General features: G+C 43.8%; 1 protein-coding gene across 1 annotated transcript in view; it reads right to left on the reverse strand.

Annotated features, from left to right (window-relative positions):
* The window catches only part of nuak2 (NUAK family, SNF1-like kinase, 2), a 48,206-nt gene that overhangs the window by 17,877 nt on the left and 12,549 nt on the right, over positions 1-17,780 (reverse strand). The window contains exon 2 of the mRNA XM_063065380.1: positions 7,351-7,471. Within this exon, the coding sequence (XP_062921450.1) occupies positions 7,351-7,471 (121 nt within the window). The remainder of the gene's footprint in view (positions 1-7,350; positions 7,472-17,780) is intronic.

A 17,780-nucleotide genomic window follows, 5' to 3' on the forward strand; every position in this document is an offset into this window, starting at 1 on the left:
TTACAGGAAGCTGAAGCTGCTTGCAGCTTGTTTGCTGACTCAGTCCATACTTCTCTCATTATGATCTGACACTAATGAAACTAGGAATTCAGGGATTCTCATTCAAACAAATTACTGGAGGATCTCGCAAGTGAAATTTAAAAAGACAAATTACAGATGTTGGAATATGTTAAGAACTCCTCTGACTGGCTTTTGTTTTGAGTGCAGTTGTATGCAGGTAAAGTCAGAGTCAAAATAAAATATATTATCAAAGTACATATGTCACCATATACAACCTTGAAATTCATTTTCTTGCAGACAACTACAGGAAACTAAAGGAATACTATAGAATTTATAAAACTAGTCTACATAAACGAAGTCTGACAAACAACCAAAGTGCAAAGATGACTTTTGAGCATTCGATAGCTCTGGGCCTCTACTCACTGGAATTCAGAAGAATATTGAAACCTATGGAATGGTGAAAGGCCTCAATAGAGTGGATGTGGAGAGGATGTTTCCTATGGTGGGGGAGTCTAAGACCAGAGGACACAGCCTCAGAATAGAGGGACGTCCTTTTAGAATGCAGACGAAGAGGCATTTCTTCAGCCAGAGAGTGATGAATCTGAGATTCACAGGGGGCTGTGTAAGCCAAGAGTTTTATTTAAGGCAGAGGTTGATAGATTCTTGATTAGTCAGGGCATGAAGGGATATGGGGAGAAGGCAGGAGACTGGGGCTGATCAGCCATGATGAATGGCAGAGCGGACTCAATGGGCCACATGGCCTAATTCTGCTCCTACCTCTTACGGTCTTAAGACAAAAGGTATTAAATACCTCCAAATTCAGAAAAAGAAATGAGAAAAAAGTGATTTTATTGAACCCACGTTCATTTAAAATATAAACATTATAAATAACCCAACTGATCACCTTTCCTCCTTCCCCCTCTGATGCAAGCAGACTCCAGCATTGTCACCCAATCACTTAAATCACAGGCTGGCCTGTGTCAACTGAGGACAATTATAAAGATGCAGCTATCACACCTTGGGTTGGCATTGACAAGTCAACCATTGACCATCTTACGGGAAAGTCCAGGGAAGCAAGTCCCCAGAGAAGACAGAATTAAAAACAAAAGACGTGGGAGTGAAATGACCCCGATTTCCAGTGAATTCCAATAGATGCCCATTTGCCTGCTCACTGCAGATGTGCCTCAAATTTGGTGTGAAATTGTAGTTGCGGCAGCCTACGATACATTAGCCCGTCCACCTATGCCACATCAAATGGCTGCAAACAAAAGAAAAAAAAAAATCAGCCACCACCCTGCAGTTTCAATGTTGTTCACATGAACCCGAAATAAAAACATTCCACTCCACAACAAGATGATGATCAGATAAAGCTAATGAAAGGTTGGCAACTCGAAATTTTCTCAGCAACATAGAGCAAAGGGCCAAGAACCTCCCTCTTTCCATAAGATGCTCTGTTGTCACTTTATAGGAGCGGAACCCGGTGTGGTCTTCCGCGGCTGGAGCCCATCCACTTCAAGGTTTGACGTGTTGTGCATCCAGGGATGCTCTTCTGCACACCACCGTTGTAATGCAGGACTATTTTGAGTTACTGTCAGGGTGAACCAGTCTCCCATTCTCCTCTAACCTTTCTCATTAAGAATGTGCTTTCTGCCATGGAACTACCACTCACTGGATATTTTTTGTTTGTCGCACTATCCTCTGTAAACTCTAGAGACCGCTGTGTATGAAAGTCCCAGGAGATCAGCAGTTTCTGAAATACTCAAACCACCCTGTCTGACACCAACGACCATTCCATGGTCAAAGTCGCTTAGGTCTCATTTCATGCCCATTCTGATGTTTGGTTCAAACCAAAAAAAAACTGAACCTCTTGATCACATCTGCATGCTTTTATACATTGAGTTGCTGCCACATGATTGGCTGATTAGATTTTGCATTAACGAGCATGTGTACCCAATAAAGTGGCCACTGAGTGTTGAGAGAAGAAATTGCTCGCCACATCAAGCAATTTAAGTGCAAGCCACTGATTTTAGATCAACAGTTAAAAAAAAACCCATCAAAAACAAAATCCACATGCAAGGTTCAGCATTCACACTAGGGGGCAAATGAAATGTATTCACCACACGTTTGGAATTCACTGGTTCAGAACTTTATTTAATTAGAACTTGCAGTTGGGCAGCACTCTCAAAACCAGATCTGACAATGAGGCAAAGCAGGAGGTTTTGGCAAGGCTGAAGGTAGCTTGAGGAAAATCTTCCCAGTGGACAGGCAGAGAAATTTAGCCTGCAGAGGCTGGCAGTGGTCAAGGAAAGGAGGGTGCGAAATGCACAGATGAACGCAGGTTGATGGTTTGCACTACATGACTGAACTCTGGAAGGGATATTGGGGGGCGGGGTGGGTTGGGAGGGTGTAAAAACTGTATAAGTGCGGACAGTGTAAAGATGCACTGTTCCTAATGTAGGATCAGTGTGCAGGAAATGTCTATTCACAGTGTCAAAGTAAAAGTACACTTCCTACTGAAGTTGCCCAGTGGAAGAAAGCTGGCAATCCTGATACAGTATTTAACCTTTATCAATAGACATAATACAAACTCTAGCAGTTTCATAGTCAATAAAGGTCAATTTACTGGATTGTGAGTGATTATTAATGCACATGTTTAAGCACTGAATTACCTTCTCTAAAAGTATGTTCACTAGTTATAGGATTTTCCTTGTTGCATTGTACAATACCAGTTCATGGGTGGCAGTATGAGAAGGGTGCAGGGTCCTGAATATACAATCATTGAAGCTTTCCAGCCTTTGGATCTGAGGAAAGTTCTCCAATGGTCATCAAGTTCACTAAATCTGAAACTTTAACTCTGTTTCTCTTTCCACAGATGCTGCCCGATCTGCTGAGTGTTTCTGGCAATTTCTGCTTTTGAACTAGATCTGAGTGTCTGTACTATTTTTTTTTTGGCTTCTCTGTTACTGAAAACAAAACTGGTCAGGCACAAAAAGACTTAGACAATTGCAGAGAGGAATGGCCTACACAAAGGCAAAAAGAATGCGGAGAACTCCCTGAGTCAACAGTGCTGTAGGGGAAAGAGACAGCAATGGTTTGTCCTGGATGTTATAGTCAACAGATCTGAAAGGCCACTCCTCTTCTTCAAAACCTTTATTTATCTGGCCACACATTGGCTAATGCAACTCCCTCGCTTTCAGGGAAATCATGGGAGGTGATTTTTCGGAACTGAAAAGAGCAAGCTCTGCTCTAGAGATACCCTTATTTTTCAAAGATTATTTACTGTCATCCTTTAACTTGTGTGTAAAGGAAAATAAAATGATTGTTACTCTAGATCTAATGCAGCATAAAAAACACAAGCATAAAGAACACAGTATATAAAGCAATCATATAACATGTAATGTGAAATTAACTGCTGTATATATAGACTAATTGTCTGTAGATGAAGTGATGTTGGGTAATGTAAGGTGGGGTGCTGGTTTAATGGGTGAAGGTATGGATGGTTTGAGGGAAGTAACTATTTGAACCTAGTGGTCCTGGTGTGGATGCTCCATAGCCCCTTCCCCGAAGGGAGTGGGACACACAGTCCACTAGCAGTGTGGGTAGGATCCTTCATAATATGGCAGGCCTTTTTTCCAGCTCCTTTCTTTATATTTGTCTTTGACATCCTTGTAATGTCAGAAACACGGCTGCCAGTTTGTGAGCAGCAGGCTCCTGCAAAGAACAATAATAAGAAAGAAAGCTGTTTTTTGGGAGGAGGGTATTGGCAAGAGTAGTGGGTTGAACTCATTTGCTCCACTTCCTAACAGTGAGACAATGGAACGTTTTACATGCAGCCAAGAAAAGCACTTAATACGCTTGTATTATGAGGCTTAATACCTCATGTGATGGGCAGTACCTCCAGGGAGGCAGCACTCCTTCAGAACTTCCCCGTAGCACAAGCCTAGCACCATCTGCACCTCCTACATCACGGTGGCCAACCGCAATGACTCAGTAGCCAGTAAAGTGTTCCAGCACATCTTGAACTCACTAGAGGTCACCATGTGGCCATGCAAGGTCCCAGTCCGTGATCTCACTTTGGATATTCAGCCATTGGCGCTGGAGGCCCATTATCATTGAAAGGGCCACAAACCAGCACCTTAACACACGAGATACTGCAGACACTGGGAACCTTGGGTAGTGCACACAAATTGCTGGAGGAATGTAGCTAGTCAGGCAGCATCTACGGAACGGGAATAAACATGGATTGTTTTTTCTCTCCCATAGATGCAGGGGAATAAACCTGCGTCTACAAGTGTGACTTCCGTAGATGCCTGACTTGCCAAGTTCCTCCAGCCGTTGGCATGTGTCACCTCGAGGAGAAAGGAGGCAGGTCAGAGAACAAAAACAAAATCCCCAAGAAACCACAAGTGAGCGAGGGCTTGTTTACGACAAGGAGCAGACAGCAGCGGAAGAGGACATTACCCAAACAAGTGGAAACTTTCTTCATTTCCATCCAATGAAGTCATGGCAATCATGGGATCTCAATGTGATTGGAGGGATAAATGGTTAATGGAATGCACACTAGCGAGAAAGAATGTAAAAATTCACAAAACACTCCAGCCTTGGAGAAGGTCAGCAATTTCCTTTTGGCCAGGCTTTTGTTAAAACAGCAAACAAACATTAGGTTTGTGGAATTTCCCCTTACAGGCAGCAAGGGAAAGAGAGAAAGAAGGAAAAGGCTCAAGTTTCGATCTTGTGCCAGGCCCATTCCCTCATTACAACAACAGAGAGCACTCAGCACTACAAGGAAATGCAATCAGGGGGCACTTTCTTATAGTGGCTTGTCACGATACAGCTGATTCAGGAACAGCCAGAACACACATCAATCACTGTCATCTTTTAATTGTTTCATGGCCATATCAAGTGGGCAAGCATTATAAAGAGTGCCACAGTATCTGCACAATGGTATTTTTTTTAAAAAAAACACTTCTTTCTCTCCCTGCAAGATGCATTTTGGGATAGGGCCTTGTATCTAAGGATGGGTGTGCGGGCACAGGAGAGGGTCCAAACAAGGTTTACATGAGTGCTCCCAGAAATAAAAGGCTTAACGTACAATGTGTTTGACAGCTCTGGGCCTGTATGGATGGGTGAAAAAACCTCATTGAATCCTACTGATATTTGAAGGTCTTAATAGAGTGGGTGTGGAGAGGATCCCTCCGTGAGAGGGGGAGTCTAGGATATGAACTTTAAAACTTCCCTTTAAAATGGAGAGAAGGAGGGAGGAATTTCTTCAGCCAGAGGGAAGCGAATCTGTGGAATGTGTTGCCACAGGGGTCTGTGGAGGTCAACTCATTGGGTGCATTGAAGACAGAAACTGATATGCTGATATTGTTGATTGATAAAAGAGTTAAGAGTTATGAAGAGAAGGTGGGAGAATGAGAGTTAAAAAATATTCAAAATTTAATGGCGGAGTAGACTGAATGGGCCAAATGGCCTAATTCTGCTGCTATATCTTATGGTAATGGTTTTATATCTGACCCCGAGTCATGCAGCAACAGAGCAGAGACTTGCAGCTGATCAGAGGCTTGGATCCTCATCTCGACAGGGGAATGTAGGGGCTCACTGCAGGTCCCCCGCTCTCTCCCAGGTCTTTAAACTTGATCTTGTCTACGTGCGTGCCTGCTAGCGGGAGGATGGTGGGAGGTTGGGGGGAGGGGTCAGTCAGACAATTGACCTCACGGATAGAAGGCGATGGTCAAGCTCACCGCCTCTGCCTGGGTCACCAGCGCAAGAGGGATGGACCATTCAGCAAAGACCAGGGGGCTTGCGCCAGCTCACTTGGGAACTGCGCGACAGAAGGTGACAACACTCCTCACACCGCACTACAGCACGAGGCAGGGACAAGCGGGGAGCTGACCCCGCACATGTACAAGTGTCACCACGAGCACTTCCAATGGGTCCCATGATGAGAGCTATTTGTTAAAGAGACTTGAGAGGCACTTCATAAATCAAGCCATGCTGTGCGCTTTACAACCCATTTAAAAGCTTAAAAAAAAACCCCATACAACATTTTTATTCAAAGATCAAGGATGGGAAGGCTGCCAGAGGAGTTATTGGAAGTATTGGAGACAGCTGCGCACTTTACACAAACCAGATCCATCTCCCCCATGGACTATTGCTCACGCACACGCAGACCGTCTAAAATTACAGGTGAACTTTGAGCAGCCAATGAGCTCCTCAGTCAACAGGCATTTTGGCTGCAGCTGCTGTTTTTGGGAGGGATTGAGTTGAGGGTGTGGGGGAACAAGTGGCCTGGTTTCTCTCAGTTTGCGCCACCTTACCTCCTGAAGGCACTGTGGTTCTCCAGGTCCTGGAGTCGGGGGAGGGGGGGGGCGTGGGAGGGAGGAGCGGAGGAGAGATCGCAACGTGCTGTGGATGGACATTGGGTTCATGTCAAGATGTGTCACCCCTCCAAATACACCAGTTACTGACTGATGCTCACAATCTGCGATCACACACAAAGAAAGGCCTGTATTTTGGAGGGGCATTCACACAGGACAGACTGAACATCCCCCTTTATGGTTAGGAAGGTTGTCAGCTTCAGAGTCCACCCCCAACCCTTCCCACCTCAATATAGGACTCGGACTCCATCAAAACAGAACCAGAAGGGGGAATTTGAAACACAGACATTAGGCCCATTGTTGGTGAAAGGTCAGAGACGTGCATTTCAATTTTTCTTTTCACAACTTCAGTATGTCTCAAAAAACTTTACAGCCAATTAAGCACTTTGTGTGGAGTCACTGCTGTGACGTAGGAAATGTGGCAGACAGTTTGTGCGCAAGAAAATTCCAAAAACAGCAATGTTTTCGTGACCAGATAATCTGTTTATAGATGCTCATTGAGGTATGAATATTGGCCAGGACACTGGGGAGAAGTTGCCCGATCTTCGAAATAGTGCCACAGCAATCTTTTGTATCTAACATAGAGAGCACATGTTTCCAGTTAGCAACCCAGCTGAAAGATATCTGAAGAGGTAACAACTTCTGCAGATGCAGGTAAAGCAAACCTCGGTTGCCTTGATCAATCACCTTCTTAGTCAGTTCCTCAGGATCAGCAGCAATTTACTTCCAATCCAACAGAGGGGACTGCAACGTGTCAGTGCATTAATTCCTTTAAGGCATGGCCTATCAAATTTAGCCAACAATCCTTCCTGACTACCATCTTAAGCAACCAATTTACCCAAGAAAATCAAGCACAATTTAACCCTCAGTTATTTAATTGTATTGTTGTGATGGAAAGTGCCATTATTGGAACTCCTGAAGCCTCCATTAATGAGACGACACGAGACACAAACTACAAACCCAGGCCTACCTTCATAGATGTTAATGATATGTGGGTGATTGAGTGATGACATGATCTCAATTTCCCGGCGGATGTGAACCAGGTCCTGTTCATCCTTGATCTTGTCTTTGCGGATTGACTTAATGGCCACCTGCAGGAATAAGAAACAACAGTCCTATAAAACCGACTGAGTGAGTAACAATGAACTTCTACTATTTCAAAACCATGGCTAGATCCTTCCTTGGATTTGAAGTACATTTATTAGCAAAATGCCAAATACTACCCTGAGACTGATTTTCTGCACCTCTGGTAAAGGGGCATGTTGCGTCCATTCTGGGTTAGCCGGCTTCCTTTAGTCACTCAGCTCTTATCCGTGGCTCCAAGGGTCACACCCTGGTACTCTGCTTCGACAGAACGGTCAAGCCAGATGAAGGTCAACGGGGGCCCTGCCCTAGCAGGCAAAGTCAGCTCTGGCAGACTGAGTGGGTAGGATCAACAGTGAGATCTGACAGCCACGAAGGCAGGTCTGCAGCGCTTTGTGGGGAGCGAAGGGTATGACAAGGCACAGAAGTAGTCATGGTCACACTGCAACCAAGGAAGACCCCGGTTGTGGCAACTACTCATACTACTGGACCCCCGACCTCCAAGGTCAAGAGAACTGCACCAGTGCAGTGGCTTTTCCACTTTAAAAACTTTTCCGCACAGGTTTCTCTGTTGCCGTCAGATATGATGGACAACCAATCATACATCAGCTATCTAAGCTCCAGGACAAGCTCATTAAAGTCCTCCTCCTCTTTTGTCAAATGTACCAAAATATATTGACAGGCTTTTTACTGTATCTCAGTACATTATACAACAATAAACCAAATAGCCCTTCTTGAAGTCACACCTACTCCTTGAGCAGGACACTAATCTTCTGCAAACATTGGGGAGTGCCTTTGACAACAAAAGCTCAGTCAGTTGCAAGTAATCGGGGTCTTCACTTCCACCAACTGCAGTTCACTCTGCATCTTCAGAAACAAATGCAGCCACAAGACCAGAGGTGGTAATGGTGGAGGTGTGACTCAGGCTCAGTACAGTCTAGACAACGTCTCCTTCTGTAGGTCAGAGTCAATTTCTTTTGCCCAATATATGAGGGGTGATTGATAAGTTTGTGGCCCAAGGTAGAAGGAGTCAATTTTAGAAAAACTAGCACATTTAATTTCCTACATTTACACACTTAATCCAGCGGTCGTGGAGCATACGGATCCCTTCTTTGTAGAAGTCAACGTCTTGGACCTCCAGAAGTGGTCCACAGCAGGGGTAATTGATAAGCTCGTGGCCCAAGGTAGGAGATGGTGGAAGTTAACTTAAGTTAACATTAACTTCAAACTGACTGCATTTTCACTCAAAGTGTTGAACTGCATTTTCACTCAAAGTGTTGAACTGCATGTGCATGTAACGAGAGTTGTATAACTCATCTCCCTCTACCTTGAGCCACAAGCTTATCGATCACCCCTGCTGTGGATCACCTGGAGGTCCAAGACGCTCTCATTACATGCACGTGCAGTTCAACTCTTTGACTGATAATGCAGAAAGTTTGAAGTTAAATAACTCATCTCCTTCTATCTTAGGCCACGAACTTATCAATCACCCCTGCTGTGGACCACTTCTACGAAGAAGGGATCCGTATGCTCCACGATTGCTAGACTAAGTGTGTACATGTAGGAGGGGACTATGTTGAAAAATAAATGTGCTAGGTTTTCTAAAATTGATTCCTTCTACCCCAGGCCACGAACTTACCAATCACCCCTCATAATTTAGTTAAGAGATGCATCATGGCAATGGGCCCTACTGGCCCAGCTACGCACCACTTAATTACACCCATGTGACCATGTAAGCTACCCATACGTCTTTGCAATGTGGGAGGAAGTCGGAGCACCTAGAGGAAACCCATGTGATTTCGGGGGAAAAAAATACACAAACTCCTTACAGACTGCAGTGGAATTGGACCTGGACTGCTGGCGCTATAATAGTGTTACGCTAGCTGCCATTCTACTGCTTAAGTGACGTGGGCAGCTATTACGCAAATTAAAATTTATCAGTACAATTTACTGTTGACGTCTGAAATTAAAACAGAAAATGCTGGAACCGCTCAGCATCTGCAGGAAGCAAAACAGTTAACCTTTCGGGTCAAAGTCCCTAAGCCAACAACTCAATTGTCAAGGCAGCACAAGAAGTGAATCAAGGCACAGGAATCTGAGAAATAAGACAACCAGTTCCTGGAGCAGCAATATAAACACTGTCCTCGAGTGTCAACAGAACCAGCCCACACCGGAGGAGTTTTTCTTGCCCTCCCCGTGACAGGTGTTCCCTGACTCAACTCCAGTATGGTACTTCTTGTTAAAGATCACTCCGTATACAGAAAGGCTGCTTGGTGTTTACCAAGCTGTATTTCTGAGACCGGGCTCCTTGCTGGGCCTCCACGTTCATTCTCAGCAGCAGAAAAGCAGGGCAGATATGCGATTCGATTCAGCCTCTCAAAGTGGTTCCAGTCTCTGGACCGAGTCAAAGCTAAACTTACCACCATATGCATACACAAGTATACACATGCGCAACCAAAAAAAAAACAACACAACAACTTATTTGCAGCTACATTACAGGAACACAACATCACAACAAGAAAAGCGTACACACAATTTTAACCAAACACAATTAGAACAAAATAAAAAGCCAATTTTAGTGCAAGGTGATCAAAGCAGTATGGCGTTGCTAAACTGCAGCGATTAGGGTTTTGCCAGTTGGTTCAAGAACTGAATGGTTGAAGGGAAGTAGCTGATCTTGAACCTGTTGGTGTGGGACTTCCAGCTTCTGCACCTCATGTCTGATGCTAGCTGTGAGAAGATGGCGGAGCCTAAATGGTGGGGATCTTTGATGACAGATATTACTTTCCTGAGGCAGTGCCTCCTGCGGATACTACTAATGGTAGGTAGCAACGTGCCTGTGATGTGTTGGGACTAGTACACTACTTTCTGTAGCTTATGTTCCTGTGCAATGGAGTTGCCATATCAGACCAAGATCAGTCTTCCCTTCTGCCATCAGATTTCATAAACAATACCTATTCTGCTCTCTTTACGCACTATTGATTTACTTTTCTTTTCAAAATATGCTCTTATTATAACTTATGTTAATTTTTATGATTACATTGCAAAAACAAATTCCACAACATATGTCAGTGATAATGGCCCAATTCTGGTTCAACCAGTCAGGACACCAAGTACCAATAAATTATGAAAATGGCAGTAACACTGTTGTTCAGGCAACAGAGAAGGACAGAGTCACTTCAGGCTTCATCAGAACTCAAAGATCGTCCACATGAAAATTTTGATCCATTTCTCTCTCCACAGATATTGTTCTACCTGCCAATACTTGTCTTCCAGTGTCCAGCATCTGAACCTCTTTTGTATTTTCAAATCTCCCCAACTCTGAAGTAGCACACCACAAAGCTTCAAGGGGACATTGCCAAACAGAATTTGATACTGCCACCATTGGACAGGTGATCAAAGGCATGGCTGGGGGGGTGGGTGAAATCTGGCATGGGAGTGCTCAAGATCAGAAAGATTCAGCTGGGAATTTCAGAGCCAAGGCTCAGCAGCTGAAGTCACGGCAACAAATGGCTGAGCGATAAAAATCAGAGATGCCTCGGGAGATAGAAACGCAGAGGTCAGGGCATTGGATGAAGATACAGAGATAATTAATAAGGGCTGGTTAAGAGAACACAGAATAAGAACTTAAAAAAAAAGATTTATTGATGTCCGGGAAGAACAGATGGGGAGAAGAGCAGTGAAGATTGCTAGGAAGACTGTGAAGGTGCCTATATAATACGCAAGGAAAAAAATGACGATTTACTCAAAACTGAAGGCCTGGTAAACAGATCACAACTGCTTTAACCTGTAGTTATGACCTCTCTGTTGAGGCCAAGTGTTTTAAGTGGGGAGTCATTATATATCCTAGGGATATTTTCCACATTCAGCAAATTAATTTTGGTGCTTCATTTTTCGACCTTTTAAGAAGTCAACTAAGTGGGACTTGTTATGACAGGGCACCGGCCCCATTCCTTTTCCAACCTTTAAACTTGTGGTCAAGCTAGATAACAGCCAGGAGGGTAAGGAATACCTAGGGAGTGTTGCAGTGTCAGAGGAACTGTCGACTGTCAGATAAAGATTAGCTCTATTTGCCACAAGTACATCGAAACCTACAGTGAAATGCACCATTTGCATCAACGACGAACAGAAGTCTGAGGACGTGCTGGGGGCAGCCCGCAAGAATCGCTATGCTTCTGGCGCCAACATAGCACGCCCACAACTTACTAGCACATACATCTTTGCTACACCGGAGCACCCGGAGGAAAGCCATGCAGTCACAGGGGAGAACATACAAACTCCTTACAGACAGTGGCAAAAATTGAACCCCCCTCAAGTCACTAGCGCTGGAAAACACCATGTTAACAGCTACACTACCGCAGTCAATATTTACACTTCAATCCACATCGCATGAACAGATTTTCAAAATGGAGAATGTGGGAGCTTGCTATACGCAAAGTAATTGTTTTGTATTCTCTACATCTGCAAAATCAAAAGCTACTTAAATGAACACAAGGGGCCTTTGGACACATTGAGCCTTTCCAGATTGGGAGCTTTAGAATGCTAACATTTCTGATAAAGAGACCGATGTGAAAAATGCTAGAATGCAGGGCTCTGCTGGTTATTCTTTCACACACTGGGACACTTCACAAATCCCAGGACACTGAACCCAGGGGAATCCCTTGTCCCTCAGTTTCAGAATTTAAAAGTTTAAAAGAAAATATATCAGGTTCTGTGCATTTGACCCAAACTGACAGCCCATCAGGCCATCTCTGGCAAAGCCATCTCTGCATCTGTCTGAGGTCACAGGCTATTATGCAAACCTTTTTATTGGAGCTTATCAGGGTAGAAACTCAGGGCGGGAATTCCCGCAGAACAAACAGGTCTCCTGGGAAAGGACCAGGGACTGCAGTGATCCTGAAACCACACACTAAACAAAACCTAATTCAACACCATTGATCCTGGTCACCTTGACAACAGAGGGAGGAAGGCATCTGGAATGGCGATTAGAGTTTGGCACAAATCCGTGACGCCCTTTTACATGAAGCCAATCAGCTGGGTTGCTTTCGTTTGAAGAGATTCAATGTAAATAGACACAGGTCTGTCAGTCAGCCTACGTGCAGCCAAATGACTGACATGTGACTTTTTCAACCAAGAGTCCATCTCTGGTGATGACAGAACAGCTTGCATTTTCCACCTTTGTATTCCTAGAATATAAAAGCAAGGATGTAACGCTGAGGCTTTATAAGGCATTGGTTAGACTGCACGAGGAGTATTGTGACCAGTTTTGAATTTGGGCCCCTTATCTAAGAAAGGATGTGTTAGTGTTGGAGAGGTTCTAGAGGAGGTTCATGAGAATGATCCTGGGAATGAAAGGGTTAATGTACAAGGAGAATTTTGTGACTCTGGGAGTATACTCACTTGAGTTTAGATGAATAAGGGGGAATGGATCTTCTGAAACCTGTTGAATATTGTAAAGCCTAGATAGAGTGGCGTAAAGGTGGAGATTATATTTCCTACAGTAGGATCAGAGGGCACAGCCTCAGGATGGAAGGAAGTCCCTTCAGAACAAAGATGAGAAGGAATTTCCTTAGCCAGAGAGTGGTGAATCTGTGGAATTCATTGCCACAGGCAGCTGTGGAGACCAAATCATCAGGTATATTTAGTTGGGGGTTGATAGGTTCTTGATTAGTAAAGGAGTTCAAGGTTATGGGGAGAAGGCAGGAGAATGGGGTTGGGAGGGATAATAAATCAGTCACGTTGGAATGGGAGAGTAGACTCGATAGGCTGAATGGTCTAATTCTGCTCCCGATATCTTATGGTCTTCGTTCCTCAGCACTTCACAGGTGTAGTTATTAAACAAAGCCTTGCCATACATTGGATAAGATGACCAAAAATCCAGAGGAAGAGGTAGGTTTCAAGGATCATCTGCAAGGGAGGCAGGTGGAGATGCAAAGTTTTGAGAAAGAAATGCCAGATTTTGAGAAAGACATGCCAGAGCTTAAATCCTAGGTTGGTACGTTCATGGCTAGCTATGGTGGAGTGATCAACACAAGAAGTACATCAGAACTGGAGGAGACCAGGGATGGAGAGAATGACAAAGGTAGCAAAGGGAATAGCAAACTGGGGATTTAAGGCAGCTGAGAAAATCTGACCAAGGTCTTGGCCTGAAATGTTGACTGTTTATTCCTTTTAATAGAAGACACCTGACCTGCTGAGTTCCTACAGCATTGTGTGTGCGTGTTGCTCTGGATTTCCGGCATCTGCAGAACTTCTTGTGTTTCTGATAAAAATTATAGATTAGATTACACCAGGGTGTGATGAATTTCTTTGTTCACATGAAGCTCAGAGTAAACATGGCTGTAATCAGTATAACAAGACCGGAGCAGCGCGGGTTAGTGAATATCGGGGCAATGACTGAAACTGGTCAGAGGAACCTGCCAAGACTCACAGAGCAGGACTCGCTGACAGATTGAGACCAAGTACAGATGAGTGTGCAAAAGCATAATGACAATTTAAAAAGGAATGGTGAACGCTGGAAATACCAGGCATTGGTGAAGACCAAGTCTGATATTAGTTTGCCCTTTTCTTTACAGGCTAAATTATCCCAGCAGCATCAATCAGGTTTATGACCACAGACAGGTCGTGAAATATGTTGTTTTATGACAGCAGTACAGTGAAATACATAAAAAGTACTATAAATTGCAATAAAAAATACAGTGGATTCCAGTTAATTGGGACACATCAGGACCAGTACATTCTGGCCCAATTAAGTGGCTTCCCCACATTTCATGAAAATAGTTAAAAATAGGTATATAAAAAAAGACAAATACCATTAACCGAGTAACAAATAATGCATTTAAATAAAATACAGAACAAATTAGAACACTACCAGTGCTATTACGGTACTATAACACTGCGTATTAGTTCCTGATAGTTATTGACGGAGGAATTCATCCAGTATACACTGTCGTGTTCTTTTGATTGACTGTAAATGAACAAAATCAGTGGAGACTCCTATTGTAGATAATGCCTTTGACTATCGCATCCTCCAAACATTCATTTTTGTTGTAACATGCAAGATGATTGTTGACACCTTCAAATTCTTCATAGTGATTTCAAATTCAGCAAAGTGACTTCATTTTACACTCCTGGCCGTTTCCGATATCTCCATGGTTGAAACTGCAGTGAGCAAAACTGTCCTGAATTGTCTTACTGCCTATTTCTCGCCAACTACCAGTGACAAAAATCACTGCTCACCGAACACACACAACCGATGCTACGTAAAAATGCTTCCCTCTAAGCATGGTGTAGGATCTAACTACCACAAAAGTGCATGTGACTGACACTAGTTAGAAAAACGTTTACTGTTCTAATTAAGTAACATAGTGCGCCAAATAAATGAAGGGAATTTCACTACTTTCTGGATTTGTTTTGTTCTTTAAGATTTGCCCAAATAAGCAGCTGCCTCACTTAACCACTGGCCCAATTAACAATTGGAATCCACTTTATATATATATATATATATATATATAAAAAATAATTAAATAGAGAACGAAAATAGTGAGGTAGTGTTCGTGGGTTCATAGTCGATTCAGCAATTTGATGGTAGAGGGAAAAAACCTGTTCTTGAAATGTCGAGTGTGTCTTCAGGCTAACATACCTCCTCTCTGATGGTAGTAATGAGAAGAGGGCATGCCCTGGATTTTAACTCTAAATCCTCTATAGTGTGAAGTGAAGTGGAAATTCTTAGCCAACGTCACTTAACCTAGTTTTGATTGATAAAGTGTGAATCAAATGAGGCATGGTCAATTCAAGAGCTGGAACTGGAGCCTGGAAATTCCCCTACCCACAGCCTTCAATGCTGAATGGCCCTGCCTTAATTCTGGGTGTTTTTATCCTGGATCATCTAACCAGCCTGACAGCATGCCCTTGATTCAACACCAGACAGTTTAGCAATCAAGAAGCAGCTGATACAACAGACTGATCTCCTGATTTAGAGGCACAAGCTCGAATCCAGCCGCAACAACTGGGAACTTAAAAACTTAAGTGTTTTTTTTAACGTACTTAAACTTAAATACATTTTAATAAGTTTGTTTAAATTGTGGGGTTTTTTTTATGCTGCATCGGATTGAGTGTAACAATCATTTTGTTCTCCTTCACACTTGTATACTGAAGAATGACAATAAACAATCTTGAAATTCAAGTCTTCAAATAGCATTTATTACTAGGTTGGGTGACTATGAAACATTTGGGTTGTTATAACATCCCAACAGCTTGACTTAGTGACCCTTTGGGGATGGAAATCCAGCAACTTCCAGGATTACTCATGATACCCCACCTGTTTTGTCAATTTTTTTAAAAAAAATTCATTTACGGGAAGTGGGCATTGTCAGCTGAGCCAGCATTTATTGCCCAACCCTAGTTGCCCTTGAAGAGGTGGTGATGAGCTGCCTTCTTGAACCACTCAGTCCCTGAGGTGTAGATTCACCCACAGTGCTGTTTGGAACATAGAATATTTGATGGCATAAAACACACTTCAGCTCATTGTGTCTATGTTAGCATAATCCTAAATCCCTGGCACTACAGGTCAAAACTCTTTGAAGACAATCAGCTTTATTTGTCGTATGTACATCAAAATATTGAAACATACAGTGATGCATCATTTTGCATCGAAGGATTGTGCAGGGAGCAGCCAGCAAGTATCGCCACGCCTCTGGCGTCAACATTGCATACCCACAACTTACTAACCCCAACTGGTACGTCGTTGGAATGCGAGGGGAAACCCAGAGAGAGTCAACGTGGTCGCAGGGAGAGTGGACGAGCTGCTTATGGACGGCGGTGGGAATCAAACCCTGGTCGGTCACCGCTGGCATTGCAAAGCGATTGCGCTAACCTCTACATGACCGCGCCACCCTGTTGCTGCCACCGACTTTGGAATCCAAACTTGATCCAGGTTCCTCAGAATTTTGTACACCTGAGGTACATCTCCCATCACCCTCTTCCATTTAAAGAGAGCAGCCCTAGTCCATCCTGACTCTGTAAAGAGATTTACACCCCTTAAATCCTCCCTTGCACCTGCTCCAGTTCTTTCCCATCACATTTTGATGATCATAAGACTTAAAATAATTTTCAACCCCCTCATGCCGTGTTCCCCACCCCCCACCACACACCCCGAATTTCCAAGACATGAATAAGGTCTCGCAGCACCCTTTCTCCTTTAGAGACGCCGACCAGGCACACAAAGGCTGCCCCAGTCTCTTTGGTCTGGCCTAAACATTCATCTTTTGTCTCCAAAGCCGATTCAGCTTAGGGGGGGGGAAAGAAAAAAGAGAGAAAAACGTCAGTGCTCAACAGTTCACTGCAGGAGACGGCATGCATCATCAGTAATCATCCCACAGAGAGAATTCAGATTCAGGTCGTTTGTGTCTGAGTTGGAGGAGGAGAGCATTATTGGGTCAGGCAGGAGGGAGTGAGGGGGTGCAGCACTGTGGAATTCAGGCTGAGCAGCAGCTGACCCACGTGGTTACTCCTCTAAGTGGATTTCAAGGAATCAGCCTTCACAGGGGATGCGTTTGTGCACTGATGCGTGATGTGTTACTTATTAAAGACCACAGAGTGGAAAAAAAAGGTTTGTAAAAAGATAAAGCAACAGTCTGTACAGGAGGAGGGGGGGAAAAAAAAAACACCAAAGTGGGAAAGTGGTAATGTCTGTGTAAGCAATACAGAGAAAAACTAGACTACAGACAGCGAGTTCTGAAAAAGTCAGTAAATGCAGAATAGCCAGGACATCCTCGAGTTCTATCATTTAATCAGTCTCTCGTGGTCACTGAAGTGATTAAAAGCAAAATGCTGCAGATGTTGGGTATTGGAAATAATGAGAAAACGCTGGTGGTCATGGTTTTGCACTGCATCGCACTCTCTCTGTAACGTTAACACTACGCATTCTGCTATTGAGATAGGGCAAAGAGAAAAGCGATGTACTGATGAGATGCAGTGCTGCATGTGGATTACGTGCAGAGCAACGTTTTCCTCTGTACACTGGCACATGTGACAGTAATAAACCAATTTACCAGTCTTTGTTTTAAATGTACACGACGGCAGAGCCTCCTGAGCCCATTGGGGGAGGGAATTCCAAAGTTCTACATCCTATGGCTGAAGAAATGTCTCCCTGTTTCATTCCTGAATGGTCTACTCCTGACTCTGCAACTGGCACCCCTGGAAAAGTATTCGGCCTGCAACGACAAGACCACCTCTCATTCTTCCAAACTTTGGAGGACAAGTCTCCCCTCATGGCAAACCCATGAGTCTGGTGAAAATGCACTTTTCCCACTCAGA

The sequence above is a fragment of the Mobula hypostoma genome, chromosome 13, assembly GCF_963921235.1.
Source record: "Mobula hypostoma chromosome 13, sMobHyp1.1, whole genome shotgun sequence".
In the NCBI taxonomy this organism is placed as follows: Eukaryota; Metazoa; Chordata; class Chondrichthyes; order Myliobatiformes; family Myliobatidae; genus Mobula; species Mobula hypostoma.